The sequence below is a fragment of the Prionailurus viverrinus genome, chromosome A2 (genome assembly GCF_022837055.1).
Source record: "Prionailurus viverrinus isolate Anna chromosome A2, UM_Priviv_1.0, whole genome shotgun sequence".
In the NCBI taxonomy this organism is placed as follows: Eukaryota; Metazoa; Chordata; class Mammalia; order Carnivora; family Felidae; genus Prionailurus; species Prionailurus viverrinus.
Genome location: NC_062562.1, coordinates 15,798,901 through 15,819,014, shown reverse-complemented (window position 1 = coordinate 15,819,014; position 20,114 = coordinate 15,798,901). Strand labels below are relative to the sequence as shown.

The 20,114-nt window shown below is 62.0% G+C and overlaps 1 protein-coding gene across 8 annotated transcripts in view; it reads right to left on the bottom strand.

The window, feature by feature from the left end:
- Positions 1-92: 92 nt before the first annotated feature.
- NBEAL2 (neurobeachin like 2) overlaps positions 93-20,114 on the bottom strand; it is a 29,710-nt gene continuing 9,688 nt past the window's right edge. For 2 of the 8 annotated variants that reach the window (XM_047848755.1, XM_047848756.1), the window contains exons 7-54: positions 18,809-18,894; positions 18,430-18,712; positions 18,162-18,268; positions 17,571-17,651; positions 16,106-16,189; positions 15,579-15,677; positions 14,538-15,139; positions 14,327-14,459; positions 14,116-14,235; positions 13,578-13,899; positions 13,281-13,363; positions 13,080-13,172; positions 12,664-12,838; positions 12,409-12,542; positions 11,888-12,047; positions 11,582-11,684; positions 11,263-11,416; positions 10,993-11,151; positions 10,677-10,836; positions 10,430-10,515; positions 9,740-10,252; positions 8,907-9,085; positions 8,652-8,811; positions 8,282-8,419; positions 7,830-8,189; positions 7,592-7,741; positions 7,297-7,454; positions 7,017-7,141; positions 6,798-6,933; positions 6,197-6,357; positions 5,781-6,097; positions 5,580-5,675; positions 5,099-5,223; positions 4,872-5,012; positions 4,561-4,691; positions 4,352-4,461; positions 4,134-4,251; positions 3,935-4,032; positions 3,304-3,420; positions 2,576-2,665; positions 2,382-2,491; positions 2,045-2,217; positions 1,851-1,945; positions 1,530-1,646; positions 1,273-1,431; positions 1,048-1,196; positions 668-803; positions 93-583 (exon numbers count right to left, since the gene is read on the bottom strand). In XM_047848755.1, the coding sequence (XP_047704711.1) occupies positions 482-583; positions 668-803; positions 1,048-1,196; positions 1,273-1,431; positions 1,530-1,646; positions 1,851-1,945; positions 2,045-2,217; positions 2,382-2,491; positions 2,576-2,665; positions 3,304-3,420; positions 3,935-4,032; positions 4,134-4,251; positions 4,352-4,461; positions 4,561-4,691; positions 4,872-5,012; positions 5,099-5,223; positions 5,580-5,675; positions 5,781-6,097; positions 6,197-6,357; positions 6,798-6,933; positions 7,017-7,141; positions 7,297-7,454; positions 7,592-7,741; positions 7,830-8,189; positions 8,282-8,419; positions 8,652-8,811; positions 8,907-9,085; positions 9,740-10,252; positions 10,430-10,515; positions 10,677-10,836; positions 10,993-11,151; positions 11,263-11,416; positions 11,582-11,684; positions 11,888-12,047; positions 12,409-12,542; positions 12,664-12,838; positions 13,080-13,172; positions 13,281-13,363; positions 13,578-13,899; positions 14,116-14,235; positions 14,327-14,459; positions 14,538-15,139; positions 15,579-15,677; positions 16,106-16,189; positions 17,571-17,651; positions 18,162-18,268; positions 18,430-18,712; positions 18,809-18,894 (7,688 nt within the window). In that variant the 3' untranslated portion in view covers positions 93-481. Of the gene's footprint in view, positions 584-667; positions 882-1,047; positions 1,197-1,272; positions 1,432-1,529; positions 1,647-1,850; positions 1,946-2,044; positions 2,218-2,381; positions 2,492-2,575; positions 2,666-3,303; positions 3,421-3,934; positions 4,033-4,133; positions 4,252-4,351; positions 4,462-4,560; positions 4,692-4,871; positions 5,013-5,098; positions 5,224-5,579; positions 5,676-5,780; positions 6,098-6,196; positions 6,358-6,797; positions 6,934-7,016; positions 7,142-7,296; positions 7,455-7,591; positions 7,742-7,829; positions 8,190-8,281; positions 8,420-8,651; positions 8,812-8,906; positions 9,086-9,739; positions 10,253-10,429; positions 10,516-10,676; positions 10,837-10,992; positions 11,152-11,262; positions 11,417-11,581; positions 11,685-11,887; positions 12,048-12,408; positions 12,543-12,663; positions 12,839-13,079; positions 13,173-13,280; positions 13,364-13,577; positions 13,900-14,115; positions 14,236-14,326; positions 14,460-14,537; positions 15,140-15,578; positions 15,678-16,105; positions 16,190-17,570; positions 17,652-18,161; positions 18,269-18,429; positions 18,713-18,808; positions 18,895-20,114 lie in introns of those variants that run through there. The other 6 variants (XM_047848758.1, XM_047848760.1, XM_047848757.1 and 3 more) reach the window with 5 other exon arrangements.

Below are 20,114 nucleotides of genomic sequence, written 5' to 3'. Positions count from 1 at the left end.
GGTGGGCTTACGGGCCAGGGGGACACGAGGCCCGGACGGTGGCCTAGGCAGGCGGAGACGCCGCACGCATGCATACTCGGAGGCGAAGCAGCTACAAAACCAGGCCAGGTTTATTGCCGAGACAGGGAGAGCGAGGGGCCGCCTTTAGAGATTAAGGCCACAGTCCGGTCCCCGTGCTCTGCCGGGACGCGGGGCTGGGGAGCCTGGGCTCCCGCCCCACACTGTGCAAAAAAGTGCTGTGTTGCCGCTGAGGCCAGTGCCAGACTCCGGACGGCCCCTCTGCCGGCGAGGGGCGGGACTTCCTGGAGTGAATCGCCCACCAATCCCTGAGCTGGGCGGGGGTGGGGTCCCGCCCACCCCCGGAGCCGGGCCGACCCCCGGCCGCGGCCTCTTGGTCTCCTCCTCCTCCGGGTTCCCGCCGATTCCTGGGCGGGGCCTCCAAGGGCGGGGCCCGCCGGGGGAGGAGCCTGTGTGACGGCTGTCAGCGCGCGTCTCCAGGGTTGTACTCTGTCTCCCCTGAGGACACCTGGGAGATGCGCCTGGAGGATCGCCACAGCTTCCGCGCGAACTGGCTGCTGCGCGCCTGGGGGAAGTAGGATCGGGGAGAAGTGGGCCAGGACTGTCGGCCCCCCACCCCGATCGAGGCCCGCCCTGCCCTTATCCTCACCTCAGAGGGCTGCCCCGCGCCCACCACGATAAGCTTGCCGTCCTCCAGGCCCACGAGCACATGGCTGCGCTCCTTGGTCACAGCCACACTTCGGATGGGCACCTTCATGGGTAGAGGAGGCGCAGCTGGGAGCAGCCTGCAGGGAGGAGGGATATGCTCTCAAGTGCAAGTTAGCTTTGTGTCTCTTCATTCTCCCAGGTACCTTCTCTGCCCACTGTGGGACAGGAGACAGCCATGAAGAATGTGCCCACAGACAGGTAAGGGGCTGTGGGTGCACACCAGAGAGGGGTGGGGGTGGGCTGGGGGATAGCACCTCTTGGTGTCTTCTTACAGTGACTACCACCCTGAGGACCCGTGAACTCATAAACAGTGGCACTCACTTGTTCAGGTGGAGGATGTGCAGGGCACACTGTGCTGTGCCCAGCAGAACAAAGTCCTCTGTCACTGCCAGGGCTGTGGGCTGCTCTACCAGGGGCAGCGAAACCCGCAACTTCCCATTCACTGAGTACAGGTGCAAGGAGTAGGTGACCTGGAAGAAGCAAGAGGTGTCAGCAAGGACAGAACACCAACTACCCCTTTCTGGTCTGAGCACCCCTTTTCCATACCTGAGCCCCGACGCGTTCCCACGCCGAGCTCTGTACCACAATCTGGCCCTCTGACCCCAGCACCAGGTGGGACACAGGTCCGGGTAACGTGGCCCCTGGGGGCTGTAGTGCTGCCACAAATTGGCCACGGCGTACAGTGTGGATGATCACAGTTCCATCCTGCAGGAAGGCAGCTTAGGGTGCTGGGCAGGGGTCTCTAATCTCCAGGGGCATTGCCTAGCAAACTTGGCCTCCCCTGGGCACAGGCGCACACACACCTCAGATCCAGACACAGCCATGTCGAGTTCAGTGCTGATGGCCACACAGCTCACTGCAGCCTCATGCCCGTAGAGGATCTGCACGGGCTTTGATGCCAGTCCCACCGAGAGACCGCCCTGTAGGGAGCCAGGGCTGGCTCAGAACTGGGGACATCTCACTACCCTGGCCCCTGAGTGAGAAGGCTAAGGCTCAGGAAAGTGATGGCCTCGTCCAAAGCCAGAGAGCTGGAGGGTCGTGGAGCCCCAGCCTTGCTCACGGTAGCAGAGAGAAGGGCAGGTCTGGACTTACGGGGGCCCCACGGGGCTGCCCACCCAGCATACCTCCTGCAGGAGCCGCCACACCATGCACGTGGTGTCCCGGGAGCCTGAGATGAGGTAGATGCCGCAGGTGTCCAATGCAAGGCAGGTCACTATATCTGCATGGGGAGGGGAGGGTACAAATGGAACAGAGTAGTCACACCCCCCCTGGCCAGCTACCCCCACCCGTACCACCCCACCTCCAAGGCTGCCCATACCAAGGTGGCGGTTGAGTTGCTTCAACAGCTTGCCCCGGGATAGTGAGGTCACTCGCAGACTGCCATCCCAGTGGCCACCACTGAACAGCAGCTTTCCGTCGGGGGTCACTGCCAGGGCTTGCCCACTCACACCACTGCCTGGCACCCACGGGCCACTCAGCAGTCGCTGCATCCTGACCCAGTGAGGGGGATGACAGGTGAGGCCAGGCCAAGAAGACCCAGGCCCTCAGAGACCTAGGCCAGACCCCGCCACCGGCCCACGCTCTGGCTGGGTGGGAAGACGAGTCAGGGGACAGGGTATTTAGAGCCCACCCCTGCCCACATCCCTGTGTCCTACTTGGGGTTGCCTATGGTGGGGTCTTTGCTGAAGCTGAAGTAGTTGTTTATGTTACGGTCGTAGGGCAACCAGCTGTGGGTGCCCAGCAGCCCACTGGCACTCACGGTCACCTGTGGGCAAGAGGGGGCAGAGGTGGGTGTGGGGCGGAGTCAGTGAGGGGTGCAGCTAAGATGGGCTCTGCCTGGTGCACTTACCAACAGGTCTGAGGAGCCCTGGATGATGAAGGAGTGGGACTGCCGGTGGGGAACCAGGGCCAGTACCAGGGGCACGCCATCACTGATGACCTACAGAGTAAGAGTACCAGGCTAGCTATGCTTGCGTGGTCAGCCGGGTGCCCCACTCCCGTACCTACAGCCTGGGCTGCCATTCTTTCCTCTCCTCTCAACCCCCAGTGGCCACAGACTAGGCATCATAGAGGCAGAGGTCCCTCTGAGAAACAGTCAAGAGAGATCAGTGGGCTTTCAGGAGGGCATCTCAGAAAGTAAGTGAGATGCAGGGACGGACAAGGATGGTCCTTCAGAATCTCAAGCTTGGTCTCAACCTTGGTCCTCCAGTCCTGTTACTGTTACTTCATATTCCCAAGCCTGCTGGCAGCAGGACAGGATAAACTAAAAACGTCGGGCCGGGAGGCATTCTGATGTAAGCATGAAGGTGAGGAAAGAAACATCCAAGGCCAAGACCCTTACTTCTGGTCTCCCTAAGGTTTTCAGAGATGGTTAGGCGAGTCAACACCTTGTCCAGGCCTTGGCAAAGAAGGTGCCCCACTCCCACTCCCACATTCCTTTCCTGTTACCTCTTTTCCAAAGGTGTCTAACACCAGTGGTCTTGATTTAGGTTTTCCATCTGCCCCAAGAAGTTCGTAAGGACAGTGGAGTTAAACCCATTTCACAGAGTAGGAAGATGAAGCCCCGCCTCCCCTCACCTCCGCAAAGAAGGCCTTGAGCTGGTCCAGGTGCTGGAATATGCTAGGTGAGTTAGTGTCCAGACGTGCAAGGCGTTGGGCTGCTTCCTCGGCTGATAGCCGAGCTGGATGTGGCTCCTGTGGACAAGTGGCCGGTCAGTACCATGGCATGAGCATCCTTGACCATTATCTTTTTTTTTTTTTTAATGTTTATTTATTTTTGAGAGAGACAGAGCATGAGCAGAGGAGGGGCAGAGAGAGAGGGAGACACAGAACAGCCTGAACAGGCTCCAGGCTCCAAGCCTTAAGCACAGAGCCTGACGTGAGACTTGAACTCACGAACCATGAGATCACGACCTGAGCTGAACTCGGATGCTTAACCGACTAAGCCACCCAGGCGCCCCTCTTTTTTTTTTTTTTAAGTTTATTTATTTAGTTTGAGAGAGAGAATGAGAGAAACATTGTGTGCGCATGTTCCAGTGAGAGAGGGGCAGAGAGAGAGAGAGAGAATTCCAGGCTGGTTCCGCACTGCCAGTGCAGAGCCAGACATGGGACTCGAACTCATGAACCATGAGAGCCGAAGTCAGACACTTAACTGACTGAGCCACCCAGGCACCCCATATCTGACCATTAATCTCCAAGCTGGCCTTACCTTTAGCAGCTGACAGGGAGTCTGCCCAAAATTACTGATAATGCCCTCCAGAGCCTTCCGTTCCCGCTCATCCGCCACGTGGTCCAGGTCCACAGCCCCTGGGCAGGTAGGCAGAGCAGTCAGGGCTCCCTCTCTGCCCTCTGCCCTCAGCCCTCCTCTCCTGTGCCCCAGCCCCCACTTGAGTCCAGCGCATGCCCACCCTCATAGGTGCAGTAATAGAAGACATTGAGGGCCTCCTCCGCGGCCGGTCCCCGCTGCTTGTAGCCAAAGATGAGGTCAATCCACTCGTGCAGGTGGGCAGACACATACTCCGACTCCTGGGGGCGGGGATGGGGCCAGTCAGTCCAGGGACGGCTGACCCCCCACCCCCACCCCTGACCCTCAACCCTGGCTGTCCGCCTGTGTTCCTCTCCTCACCAGAGCCTGGCGGTGCTGCTGGATGAAGTCCTCAGGAGAGCTGGCCCATGGCGGCAGCACCACATCGCCCACCTTCTCGTTGGTCAGCTGGAGGCAGCCCAGGTCGAAGCCTGGCAGGGAGGTCAGCTGTCTCACGGTCACCTGCTCCCTGGCCACCCCCAGCCTGCGTGCGCCGTGCCCAGGCCTCCCGGCCCCGCACCAGCTCTTACCGTTCTGGTTCTCCAGGAAGTCGGGGAAGTAGAAGAACTCTGGGATGAGCTCCTTCACGTCGGCGGGGCTCTCCAGGCGGGCCTGCCAGGCTGCCGCCACTGAGTGGAACTGCCGGTCGGAGCAGTCAAAGCTGGGGGAGGGGCACAGGCCAAAGTGAGGTGGGGAGGGTGGGGACAGGGAGGGCGAGCGTGAAGCTGGGGAAAGGAAGGGAGCCGAAGGGCCCAGGATACCTGGAGGACCTGCCTCTTCTCCCCATCTGCAGCAAGCCACCCTCACCCCTACCACCTGCTAGCCACCCCCCGGGCCGCACCGGCCACTCTGCAGCTGGACGTGCAAGGAGGTGAAGGGTTCCACGCGGATGAGGTAGTGCATCACGCCCGCCGCATTGGAATAGTGGGTGCCATAGTGGAACTTGTCGATGGTGCCCGCAGGGTCCTCGAAGCTCTCGTACCTGTAGCCAAGGGTAGCGGGAGAGTCAGCAGAAGCCCTGCCCTGGCCCATCCCAGCCCCCAAGCCCGGTCTTGCCCACACGCTCACTTCTCCCTCACGAGCTGGGCATGCTTGGGGTTCACCACACCGATGGGCTTGGACAGGTCCCGGAAGACGGCCGGGTTGCTGAGGTCCAAAGTTGGGGACACGTAGTCCTGCAGGACCCAGGGGAACTGGCCGCCCACCCAGGGAAGGAGCTGCATGAGGGTCCTGATGGCTTATCTGCCCAGCCTGCCCCACCCTCACCCTCAGGAAGATGGGCAGAGCCCCCGGGTAGGGGCACACCACTTAGAGGGACCCCAGGGAAGCAGGACAGACAGTCCATAAACAGGATTCCCTTCAGGGAGAAGAGAGGCCAGCGGGGGAGGCTGGAGAGTGGGTGTGGGTATGTCGGGAGGAGGGGCAGGGAACAGAAGCCAGCTGTCAGGCGGCACCCCCCCCCCGCCCCGCCCCCACAGCACCTACACTGGGGCAAACCAGGGCTGGCAGACCAGAGGGGTAGGGGCGGAGGTAAGGAGTGGACCCTCACCACAGGGTACTGAGACAGGTCGTTGTAGGTCCGCCCTGCAATGGTGTTGAGTTGCATCAAGTATTCGAAGTTGGATATCTCACGCTGTACCCATTTCTGGGGGGCAGGGGCAGGCAAGAGGTGAGCCAGCTGGGCTGTCTGGCACTCCTCCCAACCGCAGGGCTCTGACCTTGCCCGCCCCCCACACTTGAGGCCTCTCACCTGGGTGAGGCCAGAGGCACGCAGCATCTCCTGGGGGGAGCGGCTGCTTAGGTAGCCTTGGGCTGGGGGGCGCAGGCGCAGGAGCCACGAGTACACCTGGTTCCGTACCTGGGTGTGGGGTGGGATGAGGCAGGGTTGGGGCCTGGGGGCCTGCCAAGGAGATGAGGCTGTGGTCCCGCCCACCTTGCACGGGAAGTTGAGGAAGTAGTTGGCCTGATCGATGAAGAAGAGCTCAAGGGCTGAGCGGCGCAGGTTGAAACGCCGCAGGTGGACTTCACGCAGCTGGGCGAGCGGGCGCCGGAAGTCGTGGCCGATGCCTGTGCAGACAGACATCAGGGGCAGGAGTCACTCACCCTTGCCCCGCCAGAGGCAAGCCATCCCCTGACGCCCTTCTAACCAGCTCCAATAGGACACACCCTCCTCAGTTTCCACACGCTCTGCGCTGCCATCGTAGAAGTACACGTGCTGCGTTGTGATCTCCAGCAGCCCTGGGATTACAGCCACCACTGTGACCAGCTGGCACTCCGCTGACAGCACCAGCTTCTCATGCTGCTCGTCCAGTTCTGCTGCCTGCATCCTGGGGGCCAGCACCTGGTTCAGGCTCAAGGCTCTAGGACCACCCCCCCCCCCCTTCCGAATAAGCCCAAGGACCAGACTCTCCAAGTGCCGTCACGTCATGAGGAACATATTCTCATGCTTCCCAGAGGAGAGGGAGGAACTGTCCGGGGTCCAGTGCCCACTGACCCCAGTCCCCACCCCAAACCAGAGCCCCTAAATGTCTGGCCATGACACCAACTCCCACCCCTGGCTCCCCCTGTTCTGGGGGCCCCCATGCTGGTCTGGTTTGTGTGTCTCAGTCCTGCCCGGGGGTGTCTAGTTACGAAAGAGTCACTCTCGATTCTGCTAGACAGCTCTCCCCAACCCCCCACCTGATTTTGGACAGCCCGTTCGGGGTGTTTAGCCCTGGCACAGACCCCTGCCCCCACTCCTGGTCAGCTCTCTCCAAGCCCCACTCACGCGGTCTCCAGCGCGGCCAGCTCATCTTCGCCGAGCTGGTCGTCCGGAAGCTCCTCTGGCAGCGTGCTGACTTTGGCCTCCTTGGTGACTGCTAGAGGTAGCGAGGCCTCCTCGGTAGGTGTCAGGGGGGCCTCACCTGCAACAGGCCCAAGGGTGCTCAGCGAGAGCTGGGCGGGGCAAGGCTTTTGGGCAGATCCAGCTCAGGACACCCTCTCTCACCCAGGTTGTCTCGCAGGGCGCTAGCTTCCAAATGAGGGTTGAAGTGATGGTTGGGCACTAGCTTCAGACGCATGCGCGAGTATGTCTCGGCACTGGACAACTTCCAGCGGGGAAGCGGTGGGTCCCTGCAGATATGTCCCGGATGGTGGTCATGGGTGGGCACAGAAGTCTGTAGAAGTCCCTATTCCTCCCAGGCCTCACCCCAAACGCAATCTCGCTGTCCAGGTCCCTCCCGGAGCCCCGCCCCGCCCCTCCCGGCCTCCACCCGAGCCCCGCCCACCTAAGGGCCCAGGCCCCACAGGGGCTGGAGAGCTGACGCCACAGCGCCCCCCAGTGGAGCAGAGCCGTGGAGTGCTGCGCTGCCTGCTGCTTCAGTGCCGCCGCGTAACGCAGCCCTTCCAGGCGTGCCCGTCTCTGTGCTGGTTCCAGCACCAGCTCCTGGGGAGTGGGGGTGGAGGAATGGGTCAGTCCCGCCGGCGGCTTCCTGTCCCGTCGGGTTTCTTCACGCTGTCCCACCAGCTATCCTCTGGGCACAGGAGTGGAGCAGCTCCCCACCCCCGCCCTGGGCTGCACACCTGGAAAGCCCGACGACTATGTGCCCGCTCCCTCTGGCGCCGCTGTCCGCTACTCATGAGCGTGTCGTAGCAGGCATTCCAGAAGCCCGACATGAGGTCGTGGCTCTTCGCGTAGGTGTCCATTTCGAACTGCGACATGGTGGGCTGCACCTGAAGGATTGGGCAGGGAGAGGACACCAATGCTCTATGTGGGTTCCCAGCCCCCCGTTTCTCTTCCCTGGCCCCCACCTCCAAATACCTGCTTGTCGATGAAGTGGCGCCATTCAGGTGTGGCACAAAAGGCCTGAAAGTCCTCGAAGAAGGTGGGGCTGCCGTTGGTGGGCGGCAGGGAAGGCAGCCCCCACTGGAGCCCCAGTGGCCCGTAGGCACGGTCCAGCAGCGTGCGCACCAGTGGCACCAGCCACGAGCAGCGTTCCGTGGCTGCGGCAGCTGCAGCTGAGGGCTCCCTTTCCTCGGTGGGCGTTTCTGAGGTGGGGGTGTTGAGCGCCCGCGCCAGCGCCGACTCCAGCTTGGAGAGCACGTAGCAGGCCTCCTCACGCCGCATGGGCACCGCTGTCTGCAGGAGCGAGTGCAGCTTCACATAGGCCTGGGCGTGCAGCTGTGGGCGGCAGCAGGTGTGGGTGGCATTCCAGGCACACCCCGGGTTCCCTACGCCTGCCGCTGCCAGACCCCAACCCACCCCGTGCTCACCTGCGGGTCCTCCAGCAGGATGTAGCCAAGCACCAGGCGCAGGCCAATCTGTGCCATCTCTCGCAGATCTGCTGTGCCATTGGCCAGGTGTGGCCAGGCTCCCATGCGATCCAGCAGGTTGCACACGCCTTCGAAGAGCTACAGCCCAACACATTCCAGGCAGCCGCCACCAGAGGAGGCCAGAAGCCCACCGGGAGGGAGCAAGGTAGGGTTTAAGTCTGGGGGCCAGGTAGGGTTTGCACACACAGACACCATTCTGACGCACCCGTGAGTGCACATGTACACTCGCCCACCTCCCACACCGGATGCCTGCAGGCTCCTGTGAACACGTGGACTCATGTGGCCCTCACAGGCCCCTGAGCTGTCGCACCTTCTCACTCCACAGCTCCTGATTACCATGACCCTCGGCGCACAGGAAGTCCTGCAGCAGGCGCAGCAGCCAAAGCGCCTGCTGGGTGAGGCTGGCCAGGACCCCAGCAGGGGCCTCTTTGATGTCGGTCAGGGCTGACTCCAGCATCATCTCCAGGAGGCTGGGGGTGGGCAAGGGACTCAGGTGTCCGCCTGGCTGTCTTCCTTCCCCTCAGGCGTCCCAGAGGCCCCTCACCCTGCCAAGCTGTCTCCTCACCTGCGCTTGATGCAGTCTGGCGGGCGCACCAGCGTGGCTGAGGCGCCCAGCTGGGTGAGCACTGAGAAGACCTGGCCACGCTCCCGCCAGGCGGCCTCATCGCTGCCTTCCACGCCCCGCCACGCCACCGAGAATAGCACGTTGGTGAGCAGGTTGCACAACTCCTCCTCAGGGGTTTGCTGTGGGCACAAAAGGGTGTGGGGGTGTGGGCGGGGGTGGGAGGGAGGCGCTGGCTCCTACACTATCCCTGCTGAGCACCCCTTGCCTTGCCGACCACTAGTAGGGACAGCTGGAGGCAGAGCATTCAGCCAGCAGACACCCTGGGGCCTGGAAGAATGGCGCAGGGGCCTTAGCCACTACCTGAATATTCTAGACAGAATCCTGGGGTTTCAAGGACTCCTAAGAACAGATGAGCTGGCTCACAAATTGCCCCACAGCAATCTCAGGCCCAAGAACCATACTGGAATTCTCTGGAGGAATGCCATAGAATAAGCAGAGACCCATGCCCAAACCTGGAAACACAAGGCAGATTCCTTAGAACTATAATGCCCACAGGCCCTGTGAAGTGTCTGCCCTACAGGCTCTCTTGAGGACTTTCCAAAGCCTGGCTGGCGCCTCCACTCTGGCTCAGCATCGTCTGTCCCGTTCTAGGAGCCCCTACCCCGGGAACACAACTGCAGATGACAGCAATGAGGCCGCAGCACCAGGGCTGACCAGCACCTATAGCCCTGATGTCAGACAAGACCCCACCTCTGGAAAGTCTATACTGCCTGCCCTGTGTCCCAGAGGTGTCCCTTAGAGTGCCACAGTGGCAGAGAGTGGACCTGCCTCACCTGTGGGTTGCTCGTATTTGAGGTATCATCCCCACTGATGGCGGGTTCCGGGAGGCTGCCGTCCTCCAGCACGTTGGAGAGACTAGAGCTATGGCGGCCATGGGCCACAGGGAAGGGCCGGGGCCCATCCAGTGGGGAAGGTGTGCCAGGCTGGCTGGCCGGAGTAAGAGTCCCACTGCCACTGCCACTGCCCGCATTGTTGCACGAACCCACGCTGGCCCGTTCCAGGCCCAGGTCAAAGGGTGTACAAAATGGAGAAAGAGCATGGTAAAAGCTGTCAGGGTCGGGGCTGGGAGTTTCCGAGGGCAGGAAGACATCCGAAGACTCAGGTGATTCGGTGGGTGGCTTGCATAAGGCTGGCTCTGGGGATGTGGGTGTCTCTGGGGGAAAGGGCAGGGGACTGCCAGCTGTGGCAGCCTCCAGGACGTACAGCCGGGTCAGCACATCTTGCCAGCCGGCCTGCCGGGCCAGCAGCTGCACTACGTCTGGTTGTCCGTGGATGAGGTGGAAAAGCTGCCGGGCCAGGGCACAACAAGTGAGGGACTCATCCAGCAGTCTGCCCCCCCAGACTCCCGTCCTAGGGCCTTCACATGGGGGGAGGCCTCCAGAGAGCGCTCCTCACAGGAAGGTAAAGCGAAGCCCCCAGGGTAGAAGCCCCCTCTTCCGCAAGCTTTCACTTCCCATACTTACCTGGCGACAAACGTCCAGGCGGACGCCGAGGTCAGCCTGGAGGGACAGCTGCACCACAGCCAACAGATCTGAGAGGTTCAGGCAATCTGGGAAGATGGCCAGAGAGACTCTGAGGGATTGACCCCAGCCCTGCTGGCTCAGCCTTGACCCCTGTACCAACACCTTTCCTATGTCCACCTGTCCTGTTTCCTGAATCCATCACACCCTTCCGCCTGGCCTGCCTCTTGGCCCCAACTGAGATATATACCTGCCCCCAGGAATAGCTTGTAGAGGCCCTGGCAGAGCTGGGGCGAAGCAGCCCCCTCCGGCAGGCAGGCGATGAGACCCTGGAGACCGTATTCTCGCAGCCGGAGCCGCTGGCGACTCCGTTCAGGTAAGCGCTCGTTCTGCTGCAATCTGCGCAGGATCTGGGGCGGCGGGGGGGGGGGGGGGGGGGGGGCTAAGCGTCACAAGGGGTTTGTTATCACTGGGGAAGGAGTTATTGGAGGAGGGGAAGTCACACCTCCCTGGCCCTCAGGCAGGGGCCATGTCAAATTGATGCTAGGGGGTTGGGCTGGGTGTACCTTGCAGACTCGGTCAGGCAGCAGGGGCAGTGACCTTGGCTGCACCAGCAGTGCCAGCAAAACCTCAAGGTTCCCCTGCTCCAACAGGAAGACAGCCAGAGCCTCCTGTGCTGGTGAGCCCTGCAGCAGTGCCAGCAGCAGGTCCAGAGCACCCGCCACCTGGGGACACAGCAAGTGACACAAAGCCTCATTCTGGGCCGGCCGCTCCCCACAACACGGTCCACACTCCACCCCGCACCTAAGTCTCACCCTCAACAGCCTCCAGCCTACCTGGCCATCATCGCCTGTAGCCGCCAGAAAGCTCAGCGTGACCTGCAAGTGATCAGTGGCGGAGCTCCGGACCAGGAACTCCCGCACCAGGCCGAGGAGTGAGGTCTGCACTGTGCGCACGTCGTCAGCCGCTAGGGGGTGCTCCCGCTGTGGGCTGGGCCGGTCCCGGCAAGCGCAGCCACCCAGGGCCAGGAGAAGGCAGGGCAGCGGAGGGGAGAGAACAGGGAGGGCAGTGGGCAGGTGAGCTGGAGGGGGGTGGGGGGAAGGGTCGACCCCGTCCGCAAGGCCAGAGGCAGCTGTGTCAGCCCCGCAGCCTCACCTGTAATGGGTGCGCAGCGCATCCAGGATGAACTGAACCCCATACTTCTTCCGCAGCTTCTGTCTGTGCTCCCGGACGATGCTAGACATGTACTGGATGTGGCCTGAGCGGGCATCACCAGAGGTCTCAGGCCACCAGGCTGAGCTGAGCCCCTTCAGCTATCCCTCCAGGACAGGGCCATGTTCCCCTCACATGCCCCGGGGGAAGACAGGTCCCCTCAAGTCACCCGAAGCGGGGCTAGAGCTTCTCAGAACCTCTACCCCCACCCTGCCCGGTGGCGTCCCTCATCCAAGGCCCCACACCTACCCAGGCGCACGGCAAAGTCACTGGGGCTCCACAGGTGGAAGTTGAAGAGCAAATGCTGGTAAAGCAAGTACAGGAGGGGCCCACTGCCCTCCGCTGCCACCTGCTCCATCAGCAGCTGGGCAGACATGAGCACATTCATGTCCATGGCCCAGCTGGGGACCTGGGGTGGAAGGAGCCAGGGTGAGGTGGCAGGCCCTGGCTGCGTACTACTGAGCCTCCCGGTACCCACCCTGCCCTGCACAGGCGGACGGACACGAGCATCCTGCCTACTCGGAACCCTTTGCTGGCTCCCCGCTGCCTGAGGCGCAAGGCCCCCAGCCTGCTATGCAGGTCTCCAGCCCCAGCAGGTGCTGATGCTTCCACCAGACCATCAGCCAAATCCTGCCACGCCTGGCAAGGCCCCACTCAGACGCCACCATCTCTCCCAGGAGGCTCTCCTCAACAGACTCAGCTTCCCCTTCCTAGTCCCCCCACCCAGTCCACTTGGTCAGACAGGGCAGCCCCCTCCCCGCCTGCCCCACCTTGCGCAGCAGGGCCCCGATGATGGCAGGCCCCTGGCACTGCACCAGGCTCTCCTGGTTCACCGTGTGGCCCTGCAGGAAGTTCCGCAGCATCAGCAGAAAGGCGGCCACTGCATTCCTCTCCATGCGCTCTTCTACCCGCCACCAGGAAGGGGACAGATGTGTGTCAAGGGCCTGCCAGCGGTCAAGCACTCTGGCCTCCTTGTCATGGCAAGATTTCCTCGCCACCCCAACCTAGGCACCAGGGCCGCTTACCGGAGGACTTGCCCAGTGGGAGAAGCAGGCCCTGGGTGTTGTGGCCAGAGGTCAGTTCGGGCCCCACGAGGTCATGTGTCTCGGCTGGACCTGCCTCGGCCTCTTGGGGCTGTGAAGCCACTCGCTCCAGCAGGGGCAGCAGGGCAGCCATGCCTCCCACGCAAGTCACCACGTCCTAGGGGAAGGGCTGGCCGTGTGAGGGCAGCTGCCTGTCGCTTCCTGCCCCGTTCCACCCCAGCAGACCTTCCAGTCTGGGAACCTGGGTCCAGGGGAGTTTTGTTCTCTAGAGCTTGTCTCCCAGAGACCTCCCAGCCCACCCTGCACACACACACACACACACACACACACACACACACACACACACACGTGCCTGTGTTTACACTCCCTGCACACACTGCCCGCATGGGCACACACACCTTCACGTCCCAGGTCTCCACCCTGTGGCCTGTCAGGCGGCCATCCAGCCTGTGGCCAGGAGACAGGTCCAGGCAGATGTTGTTCTTACAGGCCTGCGGGCAGGCGGCAAGGGTCAGTTGAGAGAGGAGGCGGCACACAGAGTGTGGGAGCCACGGGGGGGGACGGCGGCAGGGGCGAGCCAGTTGCCTCCCACCCAGTACCTGAGGTGAGTAATGGAGGAGCAGCTTGGTGCTGAGCTCGTGTAGTTCCCCCTCAGGCTTGAAGGGTGCCATCTCATTGGGCCCTGGGGGGTGGGCAGGGGGTTTCAGGCCTGGCTGGGCCTCTGGCCAAACCCCATCCAGAGCCCGCCTCTTCTCTATCCGATCAGAGGACATATATGCCTAGGGACACCTTCTCCTCCCCTCCTGGACCCCTAGTTTCTGGCCAGGGCACTTCATGAGCCCCAACCAGCCGCGTCTGGGGTGGGGCTGGGCCGGTGCGTGGCAGGTGATGCATACCCAAGGTGCTCAGGGCCCGCAGGGCCGCTGCCTGCAGGGCTTCGTGGAAGATGACCACGGCTCCCAGCTCACCCTCCAGAGACGTGGGGCTGCCCCACCGAGTGTCCTGTGTGCCTGCAAGGGTGGAGCTGATGCTGCCCTCCTGCAGGGGGGCCACCAGCCCCGACCCCCAGCCAAGCCCTGCGGTAGCCGGGACCGACTGGGAGCGGGACAGGGAGGGGTGAGCGTGAGCCAGGGCAGCGGGGACTGGTGGCGGAGGCAGCCCCGTGGTGGTGGTCGTTGTGCGGTGCCCAGCGGAGCCGATACAGCAGGAGGAGAAAGGCTGCGGGGCCAGGGTTGGGGGAGTGGTCAGGTCACAGCAGAGCCTAGGGCTCCACCTGCATCCGGTTCCTCACAGTGACCCCCAAGGCTGCACAGACCCCAGAGGCTGAAGTCTGAGGTCTATGTGGGGTGGGGGTGGGGACACAGGGGCTGCAGGCTTCACCCTATCCAAGACACTCCCGCTACCCAAGGCCTCCCCAAACCCTGCTTGGCACACCTCACTGAGAGAGGGGCAGCGGAGGGGTGCTGTCTTGACCAGATGGCCGTCTTTGTAGACATGGACCAGGTTCTGGCTGAAGGGCCGGCGCCCAGGCATATGGACAATGGCCACGCAGTGCTAGAACAGAAGCCACAACATCAAGCCATGGGCTGGCACTGGGGGCCTCCTCCACCCACTCCCCCTGGACCACACGAGGGTAGAGGCTCACCCAGGCAGAGTCGGCAAAGGACACTTCAGGCAAGCTCATGGTCAAGTACTCCTTCCGGGTGCACACGGCCACCACCAGTGTCCCAGCTGCCGTGAAGAAAGCCTCAAACCCTGAGCCACTGCTGGTGAAGAAGCTGGGGGGAGGCCAAGCCAGTTATGCCTGCTGCTCTCCTCACCCTGGCCCTGCGCCCCGGTCCCTGGAAGTTACCCACCTGTACAGCTGCTTCCGCTGGAGTGGCCGTGAGGGGGCCGGGGCAGGTGCTACAGCCATGGGGTGCAGACAGAGCCAGGCATGGAAGGTGAAGCCGGGTCCTGGCCATCGCTGCACGGGGGGTACCATAATACCGGCCATGCTGGGCGTGAGGTCAAAGTAGTGCAGAGCTCGTGCAGGGCCCCGGTGCCGGGCCATGCCCGACAATGCGCGAATGATGGCACCGGCGTGTCGGGCATTCCCAGCCTCCGCTCCGCCCGGCCCCAAGTCCAGCCCTGGCGGGGGGCGCAGCAGGCAACGAAGCTCCAAGGGCCGCAGAGACACACGGCCCAATGCCTGCAGCAGCGCCAACAGCTGCTCCTGGCAGCGGACCCCCAGGGCGACCCCCGTGCTGAGCGTCTCCAGCAGGTAGCCCACCAGACCCGCCTGCACACACGTGGAGCGGCTGGCGGGGCAGCTGTCGCAGAGCCACCAAAGGCGTTGTGCGAGGAAGAGCCGCAGCTCCGCCGTGGGCAGGGCCGGCAGCCACTGCATCAGCATCAGCACGGGCTGCTCGTTCAGGATCGGTGGCGGTGGACATACGCTGTGGTCCCCCTCCACAGCCTATGGGGAGAGAGAACAGCATAGTTCCTGGGCAACTGGCATGGGACGGGCCACCCTGCCAACAGTGGGACTCCCCGGCCTCAGTGGATTTGCCTTCGGCATGGGAAAGCAACACGTGCTACCCCATCTTGCTCACGGGGCGGATCTCAGGTTCAGGAAAGTTCAGGGAAGTTCAGGACGAGCACCGTTAATTCCCGAGCCTTGGCTTTTGGTCTGGGTTGGCCCGCCCCAATGGCGTGTTCCCAGGATGATCTTGGGGCTTGCTCACACGTACCAGAATCTTCACCCCAGTTCAACTGACACAAATGCTCAGGCCACAGGTCACACTATGTACTGCCCACAGCCAACACAGTCCCCAAGGTGGAGAGTTCCCCTTCCAGGGAAACCCTCAGTCCTGACCGCCTCTGGGACCCTGACGCCAAAATGCCCCTGCCCTCACCATGTTGAGTAGCTCCTGCAGCAGCCGATGGGTGGGGGGACCTTGGCTCTGCAAAACCTCGTGCAGGTGAGGGTAGCCAATGCGCTCTTTAAACACCTCCTGTGCAGGGTTGTGTGGGGAAAAAGTGAGCGTGTGTGTGGGCCCCGGGGCAAACACACCCCACGGAAACCCTGGAGGAAGCGTCATCTTCCAGGGCTCCCCTGCCGGCTCTGCCTCTGGGTCGCAGTGCTAGCAAGGGCAAGGGGCTGTGGGTGGATGTGGGGGCAAGGGTCCCCCTCAGAAGGCTCTAGATGGTGGTTAGCCCACAAGTATCCTCCCTAGTGCTTCCCTGACCCAGGATATCCAGCCGCCAGCACTGACCGATGACCATGTCTGCCCAGTGGGCTGAGCTGCACCCCAGAGGGCAAGACGGTCACCTCCCCAGCTCCCTTGCTCTAACAGCCACCAACCAGACTAGTTCTGGGGGCACGCGGTCAGCTTAACTGCCATCCCCCACCCCTACCACAGCCAGAACGCCGTGTCCTCACCTTGGCTGAGGGGGAGCCGCTCATGATGCAGGTAAGTACTCTGACTACGTGCACCGCGATGGCATCTGTGTCCTGGTCCAGTACCTTGGGGTGGGGAGGGTCAGTCAGAAGAACCGGGGGCCAGGGAGTCATAGCTGGCAGCCCCCTGCTCCTGGTGTAGGGCCAGGAGCAGGTGCCCCAAGGCACATAGCTGAGCTGGCTGGAGGCTTTGGGAGTAGAGGTACCAGGCCTCCTCCTCCTTGCTTGAACTGTTATGACCCTCACCCTACCCCAGGACCCCCTCTGAGGAGCTCGGCAAGGCCCACTTTGACAAAGAAGCCAGGAAGAAACCAAGACCGGGAAGTGCCTCACTGGGACACATCAACAGGGGACCCTCTCACCATAACTCTTTATCCCCCGGTGTCTGGTAGGCTTACGGGCCCCCACCCATCCCTACCCAAGCTAAACACACATGTGCAGGCAGGCAAGTGCCCCATCACCCATGATGATTGACAGGGGGTTGGGGAATTTAGGGACCATCAATCACAGGATGTTAGAACCGGAAGAACCTTCGAGACCTTTGAGTCCTACCCTGCCCCTTGCCCCTAGATCCAGGCGGAGACACTGAGGCTCACCCTGGCTGAACCTGACAGCTAGAAGCATGCGCTGCTCACTCGCCCTGCCCCACCCCTGAGGACTGAGGGGTCAGCAGGGCTTGGAGAATTTGTCAACAGGGGCCAGGCTGTATTTGGGCTCCATGGGGCCTGACTCCCCAAGTGACTTCACACGACCTTTTTCCCCTCTCTGGGCCTCAATTTTTTTCTCATCTGTGAAAACCGGGGGTCTCACCTGCCTTGCCTGCTTAGTAGATGAATAGATATGCAGGCTCTCAGAAAATAGGCAAGTGTAATGGCCACAGGGGGCTGCCTCGTAAAGACAAAGCTGGGAGACTCTAGAGGTTGGGGCCCAGGTGTTAAACCACCAGAGAGAGGGCTCTCCACACAGAGCCCCTAACTGACAGCTTGCAGCCTCCTACAGCCCTCATGCAAGGTGAGGCAGGCAGCACATCATAAGGGGACAAGGGACTCCCAGTAACCTGCTTAAGGCAGGGACAAGGACACATGGAAAGAAATGGCCCCATATGGGGGACCTCCTTTTCTGTGAGTGACTATAGCCAAATCCAGTAGTATCTGGGCCTCAGTCTCCGCTTCTGGGAATGGGGGTAGGTGGTTGAGTTTCGAAGGTTCCTTCCAGCCTGGCAAAGCCAAACTCTAGCTCCCAATACAAATACTAGGCAGGGCACAGAACACTCCTGCCCATTCCCTAGGATAAGGATAGGGAAGGTGGGCGAGATAGCACGGGGGACCCAGCCCTGTCGCTAGGCCACGCCAGACCTTACACGTGTCTGCTCATTCCCCCTGCATAGGCAGGAAAGGTGGGGACCCAGGGAGGTGAGTGCCTGAGCTGGTCAGCCCCAAGGTGGTACCTTCTGGACATCGGGCTCGGTCAGTAACCGGGTAGCCAGGTCACTGTCCCCCTCAGGGGGCGCCCGGGCCTGCAGGTACAGCTGTGGGGAAGGGGGAAGGCACAAAATATAGGAGGCAGAGGAGAGAGAAGAGGAGGAAGATGGGGGGAGGGGTGGGGTTAGAGCAGGACCTGGGGCGGCTGCTAGAGATCCACCCCAAGGGAAGGCTCAGGCCGAGTGCCTCACCAGGCACTAAGAAGAATGGGGGAATCTGAGCTGCCCATGCCCTGCTCAGAACAGAGTTGGGGAGGGTGGGGCAGATAAGTGGGCAGGAGAAGGTACTGTATCTAAAACAGCTGAGCCCTCTTCCTGCCCTTGGACTTGGGGCTGGGGAAAGAGGGACCAGGGGCCAGGGCAGCTCCGGTCCTTCCAGGACATCCCCCTCCTATGGCATGCAGAGCCATCCTGAGCTTTAGGCCATCCCACCAGCCACAACCCTCCCCCCCCCCAGCCAAGTCCAGCCCAGGTTTGCTCAGCAGCAGCTCAAGTCCCCAGAAGTGGCTCAGCAGCCTCTGGGTTCCAGGCCCTCCCCCCCAGCCGGGCCCAGCCCACCTTGCTATTCTGGATGAGGCGAGTAAGGTGCTCAAAGCAATTGTTGCTGAGGAAGGTGGCCTGCAGCACCGGCCGGTCCTCACATGCCAGCATCATGGGGATGGCATCTGTGGAGGGGTCTAGGGTCAGCCCCGCTCAATCCCTTGTCAGCAACACCTCCGCTCGGCCTTAAACCTTCTTCCCATGCTTCCCAGTCCTGCCTTCCATCATCACTTAGACCTTTCCCTGCTAGAGCCACCTCCCCAAGAGCCTGGGAGCCCATACCCACCGAGCATGCTGACCCGTAGGGTGACGAGGGCCTCTTCAGGGCCTGGGCTTGGGCCCGCCGGCCAGTCGGCATTAAGGATGCGGAAGTAGCCCTCAAGCAGGGTTCGGAGCTCTGGCCCACGAGGGGGTGTGCGGCTGGCATGCAGGACATGTACTGCACCCACTAGTGCCTCCAGTGCCAGGGGCACTAGGCGGGGGTCCTGGGCTGGCCCACGGTCCCAGCCCCGTACCACACCCAACAGGCCCTGCACAGAGCCGGCGCTCACAGCCATCTGCCCGTTCTCCTGCAGGTGTGGGCAGAGATGGCAATGGTCAAGGCGCTCAACCAGCAGAGACCCTGAGATGGCCACCCTCTGGTCCACAGGCTCTTCCTGGCTTACCTTCCCTCCTGCAAGGACAGCACCAAAGAGGTGGATGAGACGCAAAAGCAGCACGGGAGGCAAGCCATCTGCATCCTGCAGGCTCTCTGGATAGGGTGAGTGGGCAGGACAGGACAATGTCACCAAGCTTGCAGGTGCCCTGGGGTGGGGGTAGGGGGCTGGGGCTGAGAGAAAAGACCTGGCTCTGTACTTGGGGGGTCTAAGATGCCATGGCTCTGTGCCAGGGTGTCTAGGGAAAACACAGCCCTTCTTTGGGGAGCTTGAAGGGACGTGGTCCTGCCCGGAGAGCCTGGCCAGTTCCCCAGATCCTTAATCCCCAATGTGGGGACCCCAGGGTAAACACACACACCCCACCCCACTTCCCCATGGCAACCCAGGGTTTAGTTTCTCAGATACAAATCTGGTCCCTCTACCCTGTTGACGGTTGGAGCTTCCTGTGACCTGCTCTGGGGACTTTGCTGTATCTACCATACAGATGCCCCCCCACCCCCACCCATGCGCCTGCTGGGGACTTCTAGGGGCTTTCACAGCTTCATATGTGGGAGGCCCACCTGGCCCTGCTCCAGCAAAGCTGGACAGGATGCCAGGCCACAGAATGAAACCCAGAGAGCAGAAAGGACCAGCCCTGGGTCACATGAGTGGTGTGTATGGCGGGGGGTGGGGGGGGGGGTGGGGCAAGGGCAGGGCTCACTAGATTTACGTGGGATGGGGTAGGACAGCTCCCTGGACACAGGGCATTTGAGAGTGCAGGTGGCCTGGGCAGGGAAAGGAAACAGTAGGAAAAGACGTGGTAACTAGTCACATTCCAGGACTAGCAGACCGGGTGCAGAGGGCAAGTGGGGCTGGAAAGGGAGGCTATGGGAGGAGCAGGATCTGATCCCGAGGTGCCAGGCCACCAGTGAGGGGTTTAGGGCAACGGGAACAAAATCCAGTCTGTGCTGGGAAGTGCATTCAGGTTGTGGGACAATGGAGGCAGGGAGTTCCCCAGGGGCATCTCCTCTCTTGGGGCTGTTGCCCCTGCTCCAGATGCCAGGCCTGCAGCTCCATGGGACATCCCAGAGACACTTAAGACACTTTCTGTCCCCACAGGCCACCACTTTACCAAGCCTGGCCTGCCCCTTCCACGCACACCTTGCCCTGTCCCATCTAAGGTCCTGGCCACTCTCATTCCAATGAGAGGAAAAGAGGGGACCTAAGAGAAGAGGGCTCCCAGGGGGCACAGGTCCTGGAGGAACTGACCCCAGGACCGAGGGAGCAGGAAGTAGAGACACTTAGTGTAGACGTTACCTAGAAGAGGGGTGGAGGC